The 16,558-nt window shown below is 37.9% G+C and overlaps 1 protein-coding gene across 1 annotated transcript in view; it reads right to left on the reverse strand.

Moving 5' to 3' along the window:
• The window catches only part of DOCK4 (dedicator of cytokinesis 4), a 577,420-nt gene that overhangs the window by 147,460 nt on the left and 413,402 nt on the right, over positions 1–16,558 (reverse strand). Inside the window, exons 24-25 of the mRNA XM_069107030.1 lie at positions 5,096–5,223; positions 1,033–1,167 (exon numbers count right to left, since the gene is read on the reverse strand). Coding sequence (XP_068963131.1) covers positions 1,033–1,167; positions 5,096–5,223 — 263 coding nt within the window. The remainder of the gene's footprint in view (positions 1–1,032; positions 1,168–5,095; positions 5,224–16,558) is intronic.

Consider the following 16,558-nt stretch of genomic DNA (forward strand, 5'->3'; position numbering starts at 1 on the left):
TCCATATTAGTCAAGTTGTGAAAGAAGAATCGGAACAAGAAAGGAAAATCATGAGAAAGCAAAAACAAAATAAAAAGTGAAAATAGTATGCTTTGATCTGCATTCAGACTCCATAGTTTTCTCTGGATGTGAATAGCATTTTCCACCATGAGTCTTTTGGAATTGTCTTAGATCACTGTATTTGCTATGAAGAGTCAGGTCTATAAAAGTTGGTCAAACCAAACTCTGTCAAATGAAGGTGAGTTTAATATATTTAAAAATATGTTAATATAAATTTCTAAAATTATTTTGAGTTGGCCATGTGTTCCACAGATTTCTATGCAATGTAGCATTTAGAGGCTGGCCTCCTCAGTACACTTGGTAGATCTCTGGGGAGGATTTTTAAGAGGACATGGAAAAGAGGCACACAGTGAAAGGGCCTATGTCAGTTGGAATTCGTACCATTGAAGAGAGTATCTGTATAAGGAGATCACAAGACCAACAAAATGTCATATGTATGTTTCCTAGATTCGGAGAATGTTAGGGCTGAAAGGTTCCTCAAAGAGCATACAGTCGAACTCCTTATTTTTCAGATGTGAAAACAAAATCAGAGAAGCTAGTGGACTTTGTCATAGTACCACAGCCAGAGTGTCAAAGTTCCCTAAGGCAGAATTCCTAATCCAGTGCTCTTTCTACTTCTCTGTAATTTTCTCATTCCTCATGACTTTAAAATGAAAATCTTTCAGTCTGGCTATGGGCTTTTATGTCAAGTAAATTTAATGTAAAGAAAAATAAGAAAAAAAATAAAATTTAGGTTTTAAAATGTTAAAGAATTGTTGAACTGCCTTTTAGCAAATCCATTCCAGGTTTGCTAAACCTATTGAAAACACACAGAAATGCTCTACAAGATGGTAATACTCATCATAAAGGAAAACAACTCACTCATATTTTTCCCCCCACATTACCCAGTTTTGACCTACCCATAAAAAAACCAAAGCACTAACAAGTACAAACTGTTTCCTTCCCAATGTTCTTGCTTTTTTATGATCTTACCGTCACATCTTGAAATTGAAGCCTCATTGCAGAGCCGGACGGCTGAGGGCGACTAGTGATTTCTAATATGGTTCTCAGAAGGATATCCAGCAAACTGGTTACAATCACATCTATCTCTTCCAGAACAGATTTTTCCTAAAGAGAAAAAATATAAATATATACACATGTATGTACTGTATTTGTGATGAAGATGACAGATTCCTTTTTTTTTTTTTTCTGGAGGGGGAAAGGTAAGGGAATTGGGGTTAAGCAACTTCCCAATATCATACAGCTAGTAAGCGTCAAGTGTCTGAGGCCACATTTGAACTCAGTTCCTCCTGACTCCAGGGCCAGTGCTCTATTCACTGTGCCACCTAGCTGCCCCAACATAGTATAGATTTCTATTTCCCTTTCTAAACAATAAGGGAAAAACAGATTTTCCAAATTTAGAATGAGCATTATAAAATTTTAGAGCTAGAAAGAAGCTTGGAAATTATCTAGCCCAATTCCTTTGTTTTATAGATGATGAGACTACAAAGAGCCAGAAAGGTTAGGTGATTTTCCCAAGTCTACAGAGTTAGATAGCAGAAGGCCAACTAAAATTGTGACATTAATAATCTTCACATTTTTACTATATACATTTTTCTTCTTTCCCAGAAATCTGTTTTAGGAAATGGAAAAGAATAGTTAACTAGTTCTTTAAAATTATCAATAAAATCCCTATACATAAAAATTGAGATACACAGGCAACTGTGCCCTTGTAAGAAGCCTGGAGCCTTTCTACCAGGCCAAATGTGTCAGGACTGTGAAAGATAATCTAGCTGAGCCAGGTCTAACACAATGTCTGAAATCACCAAAATTGGGCAGATACACTATGCCCACTGTTTCACAATGATTCCATGCTGCTAGTAATTAGGACTCAAGACAGCTACATGGGGAAACATTCTGAGGACAAGTAGTTAACTACCAGAAGAAACCTTTTTTTGCAATTCTGCCTTAAAGAAAGTAAATATTGGAAGGACTGTTGGCCAGAGATTTATAACACATTTTCTTATATTATGTTTATTTAAGTGTATGTATGTGTACATGGGGGTAGGAGTCTAAACTTGTTATTTAATATATGTGAAGAACTCCCATTATGGAAAATTCCTGTACCAATCAATACAGATCAACAATTTCACACTGGTTCACAGGATTATAGATTTAGAGCTGGAATGGTCTTTGAGGTCCTTGAGTCCAACTGCCTCCCCCTATTCATATGAGGGAAGTGAGGCACCAAAATGAATTGCTTAGGGTCATATAACTGTAAGTACCTGAAGCAAGATTTGAACCTAGGTTCTTTCTGATTCCATGTCTGGTGTCCTTTCTGGAATGAGCTGGCTGGGTGAGTGAAAGGGGGAATGACCTGCTCAAGGTCACCTAACTTTTCAGAGACAAGATTTGAAAGCAAGTCATCCTAACTTCTAGGTCCTCTATTTGATAAGTTCTTCTTAATATATGTTATGAGTACATTACATATCCCCTGGAATAATTACAGATAGCTTCTTGGCTATCCCTGACTCCTGTTTTCAGAGTGTGAGTCAGAATCCTACTCTGTCCTTTCCAAGAAACTCTATCACCTCCAAGCCAAAAGTGACAACTTGAAATTCAAAATCACTTCACCTGATGCTTACAGTAAATCCTGTTTATTTCCTCGCTAGTAATAAGGAATTGAGAAAAACCAACCCAACAAGGCAAGGTGTGGTATTCTCCTCCTTATATTCATAAGAGATGAAGAACATACACTTTCACTCACAATGCCACTCTATCGTCCTCCCCATTTCTCCATTCACTCCCATTTTCCCTTTCAAAGTCCCTACTGAGGTCTGGTGTCCTATGGAATAAGTAGTAAAGTAAAGGCATTCATTCTTTCCTGGGCAGCTTCCTCTCTTGGTGAATATCCAGAGAGCATTCCTCAAGGAAAGCAGTTCTGGTCTTTTCCTCAGCAATAGCTCTGCTCCCAGGAGAGTAGGAGTCAAACTCACATAACCCAATTTCACTTACTATCATCAAGTCACTATTACTAGAAAAGGAGTAAGGAAAACTGAGAGGAGATAACAGGCATAGAATAAGAGGGAGAAAGAAACAAAAATGAATCACTGTCCAGAATATATCTGGCTCGTGGCAAAGTTATTTTTAAAAAAAAATCACTGCCAATGAGCACCACGCCTTAGTAATGGTGTTAGAGTTACAAAACTGGACAAGAAAGTTATTTATGCACATAAATAGGAAACCCATAACTTGTGATCTAAAACCTAGAATTTCCTCCCAGAAAGTACCAAGAAGCATTTTAGTATTTCAACATTATAAGAAAGGGTTTTTTTTAAGTACTAGCTAGAATTTTACTCAAACTAACAACAAAGAAGACAATAAGATGATGATATGTAAGTATGCTTTTAGCTCTGCAAAGTGCTTTACAAATATTATGTCATGGGTACCTAGGTGGCGCAGTGAATAGAACACCAGTTCTAGAGTCAGGAGGACCTGAGTTCACATCTGACTTCAGACACCTAAGACAGAAAACAAGCCGTGTGGCCTTGGACAAGTCACATAACCCCAAATGCCCTACCTTCACCACTCTATAAAGCAAAAAACCAAAAACCAAAAAACCCAAATATTATCTCATTTGATACAACAATTCTCAGAAGTAGGTGCCATTATTATATCCATTTTATTGGGGAGGAAACCGAGGTTGACAGAAGATAAAGTGATTTGCCCAGTATCTCACTACTGTTAAGTGTCTGAGGCTGTGTTTGAACTTGAGTTTTTCTCCAGGTCCAGCACTCTATCCACTGTACCCTCAAGATGCCAAAGATATGGAAACCTGGGATTTGGGGGAAACAGGTAGGAGATGATAGCCAAACTCTTTCCAAGTTAGGAATGATGACTGGATTCTATCAGTGGTCCTCTAAGAGAAGGGTTCTTAACCTTTTTGGTATTATGGATTCCTCTGGCTGTCTGGGGAAGCCTGAGGACCCCTTCATAGAATAATGCTTTTAGATGCACAAAATAAATTACACAGGACCACAAAGGAAACCAAAGGTTAATGAAAATTAAAATGTATTTTTTCCTTATCCAAGTGTATGAACCTCCTAAAATCTAACCATGGAACAGTTGGGGATCTGTGGCTCTCTATTTAAGAACCTCTGTGATATGGTATTTCCAGGCTCCAGTGAGATTTTCTCCAAAAGGATAGTCTTTTTAGGATCCAGCTACTGAGAAACACCCAAGTACTTGTCATGAAGATTTTCATAAATTTGAACAATAACAATAATGGTTATAAGATGGTAAACTTATAGCGGAAAGAGACCTTGGGGGCCATCTAGTTAAATTATCTCATCATAAAAATGAGAGACTTGAAGTCCAAGACTTTTAGCTAACTTGTCCAAGTTTAGACAGAGAGTATTAGACATAGAATTTGAACCCAGGTCCTTTAACCCAGATTCAGTGTTTCTTCCATGGAATTACACTTTACATTTCAATAGTGCCTCACTATTTTCCAAATGTAGCCATATTCCTTCTCACATGATACCCAAAATTCTACAATGTAAGCAGAATGGATATTATTACTCCCATTTTAGCAATAAGGTTTGGACTCAGAGGTTAAATGGCAGACATGAGGCTAGAATTTGGGTCTTTGGTCTCCAATTCCAGTGCTTTTTCCGCTATATCAGACCACCTTGTAACAATAAAATCTTTGCTTTGCCAGAGTATTTTTCATATCAAGATTAGAGACACTTGTGGGATTCCTCAAGATGTCCAATTTTTTTCACTTTCCATTACAACCTTCTCTTGAAATCTAAGTTTGGGAGATCTAAATTGTACTGAGTAACAATGTTTTGTTTTTTGAAAATCAGTCCCACTATCTTACAAAAATTATTTCAGTATGAAAAGAAGAAAAGGTAAACCCAAGTGGAAATCAAAACTAGTGCCATAGAGGCTTATGCTTTAGTGGTGGCATTTTTTTTTTTACCTCCAAGTCTTAATGTTATTTGATTAGTAGAAGACACTTATGGAAGTTAACTTCCCATGAATGTTTACTTACTGAGCTATTTTTCTTGATGAGACAAAATATGTTGCTAAGAATGCGTGCACACATGATGAGGTCCTTTTGCTCTTGTAAATGCATGTGGAGGTGATGCAGAACAACGGGCAGAAGTATGTATCGAGAGTCTGAAAAGGAAAAAGTAATCAGTGCTACTTCTTTCAGAAATCCCACTTTTCCCTTCTTAAAATATATAATTTACTTTTTTAAAATTACATATGTATTTTCTTTAAAAATCAGCCCATCAAACAGGCGCCTTTGAATACTTTGACATAAATGCATAAAAATATTTTAGTATTTACATAAGTATTTTTTAATCATTTGCAAATGGACAAATGAATAATCTGGCCTCCCACATAGTGCCTTGTGCTCTCTAAGAACTCTTTGTTTGGAGATCAGTTGTGTTTCTCCCCTCCACCATAGTACCCTAAGGCTATGGCACCTGTGGGCAAGGATACTCACTCATAGAAAGCTCTGGCACTGATGGGGTACCTGGGGTCTAGATCAATTTGTGAAACCAACTTGTAAAACCAGTCTGTTCAGTTGTAACTGCAATTTGTCCTTTCCCATCCTTGAGCTCTGCCCCTTCTCCCTATCCCACACTCCACCTAGGCCACACCCTGTGATCCCTTTGTTATTACTTAATCTCTTCATTTCTTCTGGGCCTGGCCCACACCCTCCTTTGTCCTTGCCTTTTGTCTCCTTAATGACCTGGCCCAAATCTTATCTAAACTATCTATTCACATGCTCCTCTGGGTCAGCTCTGACCTTTGTCTATGCACTGAGGCCCCTCCCCTCTGGTCAGCCCTGACAATGGCAGCCCTACCCTTTAAAGGTAAAAGCATGTACCCCTCTCACTTGCAGGTCCCCTAAAGGACTCTTGCCTGGTTCTCATGGAAGCATAACAATAAACTTCTACAACTCTCACTCCAATTAAGCCTGAGACCTTGAATTCTTTCCAGAAAATATTGCAGGTTTTCTGGTCTTAGATAAGATCAGAATTCCTGCTGAACCTATTGGGATCCCGTCCCCCATCAGCACCATTTCTTTCACTTGCTATATTTTAAATGCTCTCATGTGAGCAATATCACATAGACTGATGAAACCTATTGGCAGCCTTATATCTGGTTTTTATAAGTCATTTAGTTTCTAACAATTTCATTTAGCCTGCACACTTGACTCTGACCTTATTAAAATGTATTAACATATTAACATCCTGTTCCTAGCTAGTACTCCTGCCTCTTTACTTATTGACATCACAAGGCTAAAACAAAACAATGTCTCTACAGTAAATATGCACTGTTATCCCACCAATCCAGTTTAATTCTGTGCAGAAACCAAGAACAAATTCAATGTTTGGAAATTTTCCTTAGGATTCCAACTCAGTAGAGCCCAGTTTCAGGTCTACTACCTGAGAGTAATATTTAGAATTGTGGTATATTCCACTTCAAGAAAACATAAGGAGAATTCAGACTTAGAGAACAAACAAATTTGAAGTTGATTTTTTTTTTTTTGGCTTTTTTTTTGGGAGGGAGGAAGGCAGGACAATTGGGATTAACACTTAACCCCAAGGTTACAAGGCTAGTAAGTGTTAATTGTCTGAGGCCAGATTTGAACTCAGGTCCTAATGACTCCAGGGTCAGTACTCTATTCACTGCACCACCTAGTCGCCCCAAGTGATTATTAATATTACAGAATAATCCATTGTTTTACTGAAGGGGTCTTTTAAATGATAAATTTAAATATTTGTCCCCAGAAGTTATTTGAAAGAGAAGCTAGAAGTTCGAAGTGTTTGGTGTTACTGAGAAGTGCAATTCAGACAGTAAGAAAAATCACCTTTGAAATTGTTATTGTGTATTAAGAATAATGAAACTAATAACCAGGCATACGTTTACATAGCACTTCAGGGCTTAGAAAAGGCTTTCCCCACAGCAACCCTGAGTACCCTGAGGTAGTATAACATTGTATTTGTTTTACAGATGTAGACAACGAAGCACAGAGGTGAAGGTCATTTACCCAAGGTCACAGAGGTTGACAGCACAGGCTGAACCCATTACTCTTTCCACTATGAAACTGATATGATTTCTAAAAATGTGATCTGAATTCTAAGAATACACCCATTGCAAAGCGTGAGTTAGAAAGGTAAATAAAAATCTGTTTGTGAAGAAAAGGTAAAGCATATTATTACACTGCCTACGAATTTATTACTAGGCCCCTTGAGGGCAAGGCCTCTTAATTTTGTTTTTATATTCTTTGTGCCTAGCACAGTGCCTGGTGCATAGAAAGAACTTAATAAATGCTTACTTGCTTACTACCAATAGTTGTAACAGTTACACAGTGGCTTTAAGCTTCGAATTCCAACTTTCTTTTTTTTTAATGTCTTTACAAGTTTTCCTAAGAATCAGAGAATACAGCATTTAGAAGTTATCTAAGCAACTCAATAACAGAGCATGGAAGAATTTCTTAAAGAACAAATTTTTTTAAAAATAACTAACATAATAATATGTAAGCCATAAGTGTTGATCAGAATTTAAAACCTCCTCAGTCAACAGTGGCCAACTGACTATTGGATGAAGGCAAATGATGACTGGAACTCCGGCAACTGGTAAGCTGAGGGATAAGCCTCTGACAGCTTTTAAAAAGCAAGAGTTGGGCAATTCCCTCTTTCTTCCCTCAAGCCTCTTGGAAAGTATAGAAGGATGGGGGGAGGGGGATTTAGGTGCCCTAAATTCCTTAGGCAATGGCATTTTGCGGCAGGAACACAAATAGAAGAGAGGGGCCATAGCTGCAGGGTAGAGTTCAGTAAGTGAGGAGACAAGAATCTGGTACCTGGACCTGGGATTCTGCCCAGGAGATTACACATCCTAGAATAAAGACAGAGTAGCTAGATGGTACAGTGAATGGAGTTCCAAGCCTGGAGTCAGAAAGACTCATCTACCTGAGTTCAATTCAGTCCTCAGATACTAGCTGTGTGATCCTGGGCAAGTCACTTAACCCCCTTTGCCTCAGTTTCCTCCTCTGTAAAACAAGCTGGAGAAGGAAATGGCAAACCACTCCAATATCTTTGACAAGAAAATCCCAAATGAGGTCACAAAGAGTCAGATATGACTGCAAACAACACACACAACAACAACAGAACAGAGACTCCTATTGATCCCTACAGTATAGATTCTCTTTCTTTCCTGAAGAGTAATATGCTAGGTCAAAATTATATAGCACTACCAGGGACCAAGACTTAGGTTGAGTCCAAAGTTAGAGGCAATGGAATCTTCAACTAAGTATCTCCTGATCCTGGGTTACTGGTTCTTCTCTTTCTTTCCTGAAGTATACAGCAGTACCCTAGACCAGGATTTCAGCTAGCCTGCAGCAGGAGATGGTAGAGATGACGGACAAACATCAGGGTCTAATGTGGCAGATAAATTGTACCTAGCAAGGAGTAATGCAAAAGCAGCACAAGGGCCCAGCAACAAGAGATGAAGATATCCTTACTAACGTGTGTCTGGGTCACACACATTCCCTTGTTGTTATTCAGTCATGTTCAACCCTTCAGGACCCTGTGAACCATACTGTACATGGGTTTTCTGGGCAAAGATGCAGGACTAGTTTGCCATTTCCTTCCCCAGTGGATTAAGGCAAAAAGAGGTTAAATGACTTGCCCAGGGCCAGGCAGCTATTAAGTATCTATTGTCGGGTTTTGACTCAGGTCTTTTTGACTCAGGTCTTTCTGACTCCAGCCCCAGCATGCTCTCCACTGAGCCACCTAGCTGCCTCCTATGCACTTACTATATGAGTTATTTTCTACTGTTGCAATCAATGGGTACACACTCCCCCCAATAATGGTGAATAGATTTATGAAAGAATGGAATCTGGGTTTACAGGAGAGATATTGTGCTTCTCATTATACCATTTTAGTAAATACTTTTGCCTTGAACTAATTGAATCCTCTGGTTGCTTACAGAGAGGTATACATTGATGTGGTTTCAGTAGCTATAGTTTTAGGAGTACACAAAGGGCATCTAGAACATGGTAGTTGTTTTTGTTGGGGGCTGGGGGAGGGGAGAACCTATCCTTTGAATGCCAATTGGACGGACAACTAAAGAGGGGTACAACAGATATATTATTACCTCATTTGAGTCTCATACCAATCCTGTAAAGTAGTTACTGAAAGTATTCTTGACGTTCGAGAAGGTTAAGTAATGTAACTACTGAATATTAGAAGCCAAATTTGAACTCATGTATTCCTGACTCCAATTACGTTACTTGCATCCATTCTATCATGCTGGTTCTTGTCTTTTCATCACTGGGATGGTGCCAACCAATGCAAATTACTGAATTAATGTGCATAGGTATTACCATGATCAGGAGCCTGTGTCATTAGTTATTCTGTCTTCATTTCCCAGTCTTTCTGAAGGACAAATTAGCTGACTGGTTAAAATGCTAATACTTGCCTTTAAAATTTAAAAAAAAATCCCAAACTGACCAAGCAGGAGAAATGCAATTTAAGCAAGAATTCTTTCAAACATAGATCGGTGGGAATTAAAGGCTAAAACATAAAAATTTTTCCTATTCAGCTTGGAAGGTTCAATGCATGATCATTCAATCTCATATTCACTCATTCTCTTGACCCTTAGTCAAGGAAGCAACACTGAACAGTATGATAAGTGTGAATTTTAGAAGTTTTTCTCCTGAGTAACTCAAACAAAGACACAAGCTGATCTTTGCTTCTTCCAAGAATAGGACTCTGGCCAGAGATCCCATAAATCGGCATTTTGGCATGAGTAGGAGTAACATTAAAATGAGTCGTGTGATCAGACCCATATGGCCACCACAGCTCATCCTCACCAAATAGGGCATATAAGTAAGTTGGATGCCAGAAAGCCACCTCAGCAGCTGAGGCATGGGAATCTCACGTGGAGATGATTGGAAACAAGATGGGCAGAATGTTCTGCTGAAGTAGATAGAATTCAAGAAGGAAGGCCAAGTAAACACAGAGAAAGAAGGTTTTCCTGACTGAGGCAACCTAGGAACAGATTAGAGGGAGCCATAATTAGCATCAAGCCCCTCCAAAAATAGCTACAAAAGGAAAGGATGAACATACTACAAGTGTACTCCATTTAGAAAGGGTCATGGGCCACCAACTTTTCTTTCCAGTCATGTTTCCTACATGGGAATTCCCTCACAAGGAAAAAAACCCCAGCAATATACAGTGTGACAAAATAGACTGCCCATGGAATCAGTCTTCCTACTTTATCTTGGGTATTCAGGATGGGCAGCACACAATGTCTGCTCAAGCAAAGGGTACTTCTCTGTGAAAGCCTCGATTTGTTTATGTGAGTTCTGCCAAAATGCCCCTAAACTGTGGTTTGGGAGTCTATTATCTTCCCATTTGAAGACAGCTAGAGTAGGTTGTGATAAAGAGACTCATTATTTCATGATGGCCAATTTTTTCCCCCATCTGGCTGTGCCATGTCAGGAGCTGATTGTGAAAGCAATTGTTGGGGATGACTGAACAAATTGTGGTACATGAATGAAATGGATTATTTACTGTACTATAAGAAAAGATGAATATGAAGAAATCAGTGAAATTTGGAAAGATGTTTATGAATTGAAGCAGAATGTAGTATGCAAAACAGAGAACAATTAACCCAATAATGCAAAGGAAAACAAAACTGAAAGACAGTAGAAATCTGTCCAATGAAATGAGCAGTCTTCAACCCAAAAAGACATGTGGTGAAACATAGCCCTCTCCTCTCAGTGAGGAGGTGGGAAGATTAATGAGCTTGATATGGAGTATACATTGGAGTACAGATATTGGTTTGTTTCACCTCATTATATTCTTTGTTAAATGGGGAGATACTACTGAGGAGAAAGATGTCTTTGGGAAGTGACAGCAATATTTTTAAAAACATTAATAAAACATGTATTTAAAAAACCCTGATAATCAATTATTTTTCAGATCACAAGGCCAGTCACAAATGACATTCTTTTCATGTGGTTGTTTGTCCTTCATTCTCGAAGATGACATGACATCAGGAAGATGATGCTATGAGTTGTAAGTGAATTGAATTTAAGTGAGGGAGGGCTATGCAACGTCACCAGCCTCGCTTTCTCCTCCAGAGCCATCTGGGTCCAGTGGCAAGACATAGATCAGGATGACTGAAGATGGCCCCCATTCTTTTTATGTACCACATGGACAATGGTAGACCCAACCAAAACATACATAATTATACATGGATTGGGAGGGAAATATTCTGAAAATGAGATACCATCATAAGAATGTTTAACAGAATCAACTCCACCTTGCAGAGGGAAAATACTTTCAAAATGCTTATACAGACATTACCTTCATAGAAAGGTTTTTCACAAATGTCAGTGACCAAAGGGACACTGGAGATCATCTGATCCAGTCCCCTCACTTCAGAAGCAAGGAAATTGAGGCCTTCAGAAGAAGTGACTTGCATAAGGCCATGAAATTATTCAGTCTCACATGATTCTCACAACTCTTTTAAAGTAGCCCAAATGTCATGACCTCCATTTTACAGTTGAGGAAGCAAGCTCAGAAAGGCAACTGATTAGGTTGACATGGCTTGTAAATGGCAGAACAGGGGCTAAAACCCAAGACCAGGAGTTTGACGTTCTTTTCACTATACCAGTGGTGTTAAACTCAAATAGAAAAGGATCGCTGCCAGTTACATGTTGACTTAGAAAACCACAAATTAACATGTTGTATGTTCTATTGTGCTTTTATTTATTTAGTTGAATAATTCCCAATTACATTTGGAAGTATTGACTGACACGTAGGAGGTGAATTTCACACTGCTGCTTAATATACCACACTTCTAGAGAGATGAGTATTTTTTCCTCCTTCTCCTTGCTCCAAAACACGATGAGTCTAAGGTTTATGCTCTTTTATACTTACAGTATTTTTACAAATAGATAAATAGGGTCAGAAAGCCTGCATAAAATTATTTTGAGAGTTATTATTACAAATGGAATCATCATTTCACCAGTTGAGATAGTCCTTTAACCAAGGATGCTCGTCACCCCTTCGCCCCTAAGTAAATGGCCTGCATCAATTGCCTTTTTTCAAAATAATTCATCCCATGGTATCTGACTTTCTAGGGATGGGCCTTTTCTAATTTGGCTATGCTGGTCCTCTGGTAGCAATCTGTCATTGAGCTGAGATTTGAAGCCTTTTCAGCTTGCTAGGATCTGCCAGGGTTTCTTTTCTGCTAGCATATCCTTCAAGAACATAGGGTCACTTTCAGTTCACAAGGGAACATAAGGGAAACTATAGTAAGATATAAATGAACTAATTTACGAAAAAGCATAGTACTGACTTGTCCACTTTGATCTTATTGATTCTATGTATAAACTCTGAAATGACATTGAATAGTTTACTTTTATTTTGGCCCTATTTTGTCTTTCCTAAGGGGAAAAAAAAATTGAATTTAGAACAAACATATACATCTGCAAAACTAGTAACTTACGTTTAGGCATCAGTGCTAACATGTGAGTTTGACAACATTTACACTATTATTCACTATTATTATTTAAGGGAAAGCCCTTAAAATAATCCAGGAACCTGAACTTGAGACAAGTTTTTGGCAAATGCTCTCAATACACTGCTAGTTGAAGATAACATGGCAGCCCTGACGGAAGAGTTTTCCCAATATGACAGAATCCAATCAGACAGAGGTTAGTATGTTATGAAAGGGACTGGCGAAAAGGAGAAAGTTTGCAGAGGAAATAATAGGGGTTTCCAAGATCAAAACTTGACCTAAAGTTTTTAGTCAAAGATTATTGTTGGACTACTGGAAAATATCTATGCGTTATTTAATACTCCTACATTCACACACATGCAAAGAGATACGCACATATACATATACATTTTAAATTATCTTTTTTCTTTAATACCTCATTTGTTTCTAAAGATATCCACCCCACCTAGTCAGTCATCTTTTCAAAGAAAAATTTAAAAAGAATCAGAAATAAAATGTAGCAAAATAAACAAATCACCTGTGTTTGACAGTATGTGCAATATTCCATAAGAATACCTATGCTGCCCCCCCCCCCCTTGTTACAGTAAAAGGTAGAAGGCACATTTTCATCATTTTTCTCTAAGGTCAAACCTGGTCATTATAATTAATTCTCTCTGTACTTTCTTATATTCTATAGCAAATATGAAAAAAAATGCTAGCTAATTTACACTTTAAAATATATTTATCATTGCTACTTAATATTATCCCTAGCCATCACACTCAGCACTATACAGAAGCAGCTAGAGCATACCTAGCATGTTTAAACCCATTTTTTAAAGACCCATCAGCCCCTTTAGCTCACACCTGGATAGCAGCAACGTTTTAACCCAAATCAGTTTTGGAAGTACAAACAAAACTCTATAGCTCTTGCTGCAATGAAAATCAATATAAATTGCATGTTAACTATAGTTCTCAGAAAGGAAAGCTACTAAGCACCCATCAAATGCAGTAAGCCTTTATTTTCAAAGCTGTTGCCAGAATAATAGATACCACCCACCAAACATCCTTCTGGCATGTTATGGCACAGAATCTGGGAAGCCCAGTAATTTATGGGAAGTAACTCTGGAATGTACTTTCAACATAACCTTTACAAATTTACCACAGTCTCAAAGAAAGCTGCACAGCCTGGTAGCAAGGATTGGAGGCTTTATTGGTATGAAACAATATAACTCTTTTTATATTTTAAGAATTTTTTTTTCTCATTGGGAAGATTAAAAAAAAACAAACTAATATGACCCTTTAGGCTTTGGTATTTTTTTTTAATGCAAGCTTATCATAGCATATGGTTAGTATGTATAGTGAATCCTTATGTCTGCTTCTGTGTATCAGCTTGATCAATCACCCAATTATTCAGAAGCTAAACAGACACACAGGACTGTTACTTAACAAGAAAAGAGCTTAGCTGCACCTGCAGATAGCTGCTAAAGTAATCACCAAGCATCAAGCAGTGCAAACAAAACAGAAATAAATGTGAAGCTCATAGTACAAACAGGCTGATCTTGCAGAGGCTGTGAGTCTAATACCCAAGTCCTTGCTATTTCAAACACTATTGCCCTGTTTCAGGCCCTTATCATGGCTGGTTTATCATAACCTCATCCTCCATCATCTACCCACCCACACTTCTAACCAATTTCTATCACCCAATATCTTCTGACTGCTACTACCAAAGCTGTCAAGTCACCAGGCTGACCCTGCCAATCTCCTCCTTAAAGCCTATAAATGCTACAGATTAACTTCAAGATCCCTACATTAGGTTTTAGAGCTCTTTATCTGGGTACCCAAAGTTTCCCTGGCCTTCTCTAATGCCCAGTCAGTACCCCCTGGATTTATCTCAAAGGAGAGAGACAGAAAATTCCCAGAAATTCTGAAATCACCTACAAAAACCTACTTATCTCTTTTGGAGTACAGGAAGGAACTGCAGGGATGATTGGAAATTTGGACAAAAATCAAAATCTAGACGATGCTTTTTAGTGCCCTTTATAGAGCTGAATTTAACAAGATTCAAATGAAATGAATGAGATTAATCATGCACCAAAGAAAGCAACCTTACAAAAATGATGGACAAATGTGAATGACAATACTAGGGTGTTTTGCTAACGCTTGTCCTGCGAGCCTATGATGCCTCTTTAAAATCTAATCAGCAAACTATCAATGTAAAGTACAGCTGATGTGAGCTAGGCTATAATTTAATTATAGCAGGTAAATCATGAATTGATGCTATAAGGATGTTTTGCTGACTGAGAAATGATATTGAAAATGGTGAGTGAGTAAAGAGTTTGTCAGTGGTTGTCCAGGATGGTCCAAGAGAGAAAGAGACTCCAGTTAGCGGAAAGTTGTATTCTGCTATATTGTAAAGAGAGATAGTGTGGTTTTACTGGATTTGGCACCTGAGAATTTTGGCTCCCTAATTATTACCTGTGTAACTGGGAAAGCTGTTTTAATTTCAGGCCTCAATTTTTTTTTTCATTCGTAAAATGAGGAGGTTGGACAACCAGTTCTAAAATTCTAAAGTCATAACAACATTTATATAGTGCTTTAAGTTTTGCAGTGCTTTACAAATATTATGTCATTTTATTATTATACATATTATGTATTATTATTATCATCTCTATTTTATAGATGAGGAAACTGAGACACAAATGTTTAATGATTTAATCTAATAAAGTGACTGAGTCTGGATTTCAACTCAGGTCTTCTTGACTCCAGCTCCAGAATTCTATCCACTGTGCCACCTAATGGCATCTAATAGTAGAGTCAGCCAATGAATTAGTGTCCACAGTAGCCAGGGTGCAATATCCCACAAGGATATCTAGTCTCTCTTTGCTCTAATTGCCTGTTCATCTGGGCAGCTAGATGGAGCAGTGAATAGGGCACTAGGGCACTGGCCCTAGAATCAGGAGGACCTGAGTTCAAAGCTGACCTCAAACACTTGACACACTTACTAGCTGTGTGACCTTGGGCAAGTCACTTAACCCCAATTGCCTTGCCTTCCCCCCTCCAAAAAAAAGAATTAAAAATTACCTGTTTACCAGGCAACTACACTCAAAAGTGGAAAGGGGACCTTTGACATCATCCACTCTAATCCCTACTCATAGCACAAATCCCCATTACAATCATCCAGCCTCTACATGAAGACTTCTATGAGAGGAAATTCACTACCCCCCAATGCAGCCTATTCAATTTTTGGACAATTTTAATTTTTAGTAAATTCATCATTATCAGCATTAAGTATCTTCATCATTCTACCATGTATGCAATTTTATTCCTAATGTAGAAACTTATTACCAATGCAGATTAGCAAGTTCTCTAAAACTTAGAGTCTTAGAGAGTTGTCCAGGTCACTGAGATGTTAAGTGGATTGTCCATGGTTTCCCATACTTCTCAGAGGCAGGGCTTGAACCCAGGTTTCTTTGACTCCAATCTTAACCCACTAGTCACTCCACTACTTCTTTCCTACTTATTTTGCGATAAATCTTGCCTTTTTATAACTTCTACACATTAGTTCTACTTTTTCCTTAAAAGTATCAAGCAGAATAAATGCAATCCCTCTTCTACACAATAACATAGAGATTACCACTTTCTCTTCACAATTAAGGTGGGATGGAATCAAGTCATCATTTGGGGGGGAGGGTGGAGGGGAGTTCATTTCATGCTTTTTGATCATATTTCATTTACAGGTAACAATTACTAGATATTTTATATGGATTGCTATATTCTGTATATAGATATATGTAGAATATATCTATATATATTCTATATGTCAGGCACTGTAGTAAGTGCTGGAGATACAAAGATAAAAATTTTAAAAAGACAATTCCTGACCTCAAGGAACTTACATTTTATTGTAATTGTATGTAAATATATATGAATATAATATATGTGTGTGTATAAACACATTTTATATATGTACATTTTTGTACAG

This window comes from Petaurus breviceps, unplaced genomic scaffold (assembly GCF_028583685.1).
Source record: "Petaurus breviceps papuanus isolate PSGF00001 unplaced genomic scaffold, PetGlider_PUasm1.0 84, whole genome shotgun sequence".
NCBI lineage: Eukaryota > Metazoa > Chordata > Mammalia > Diprotodontia > Petauridae > Petaurus > Petaurus breviceps.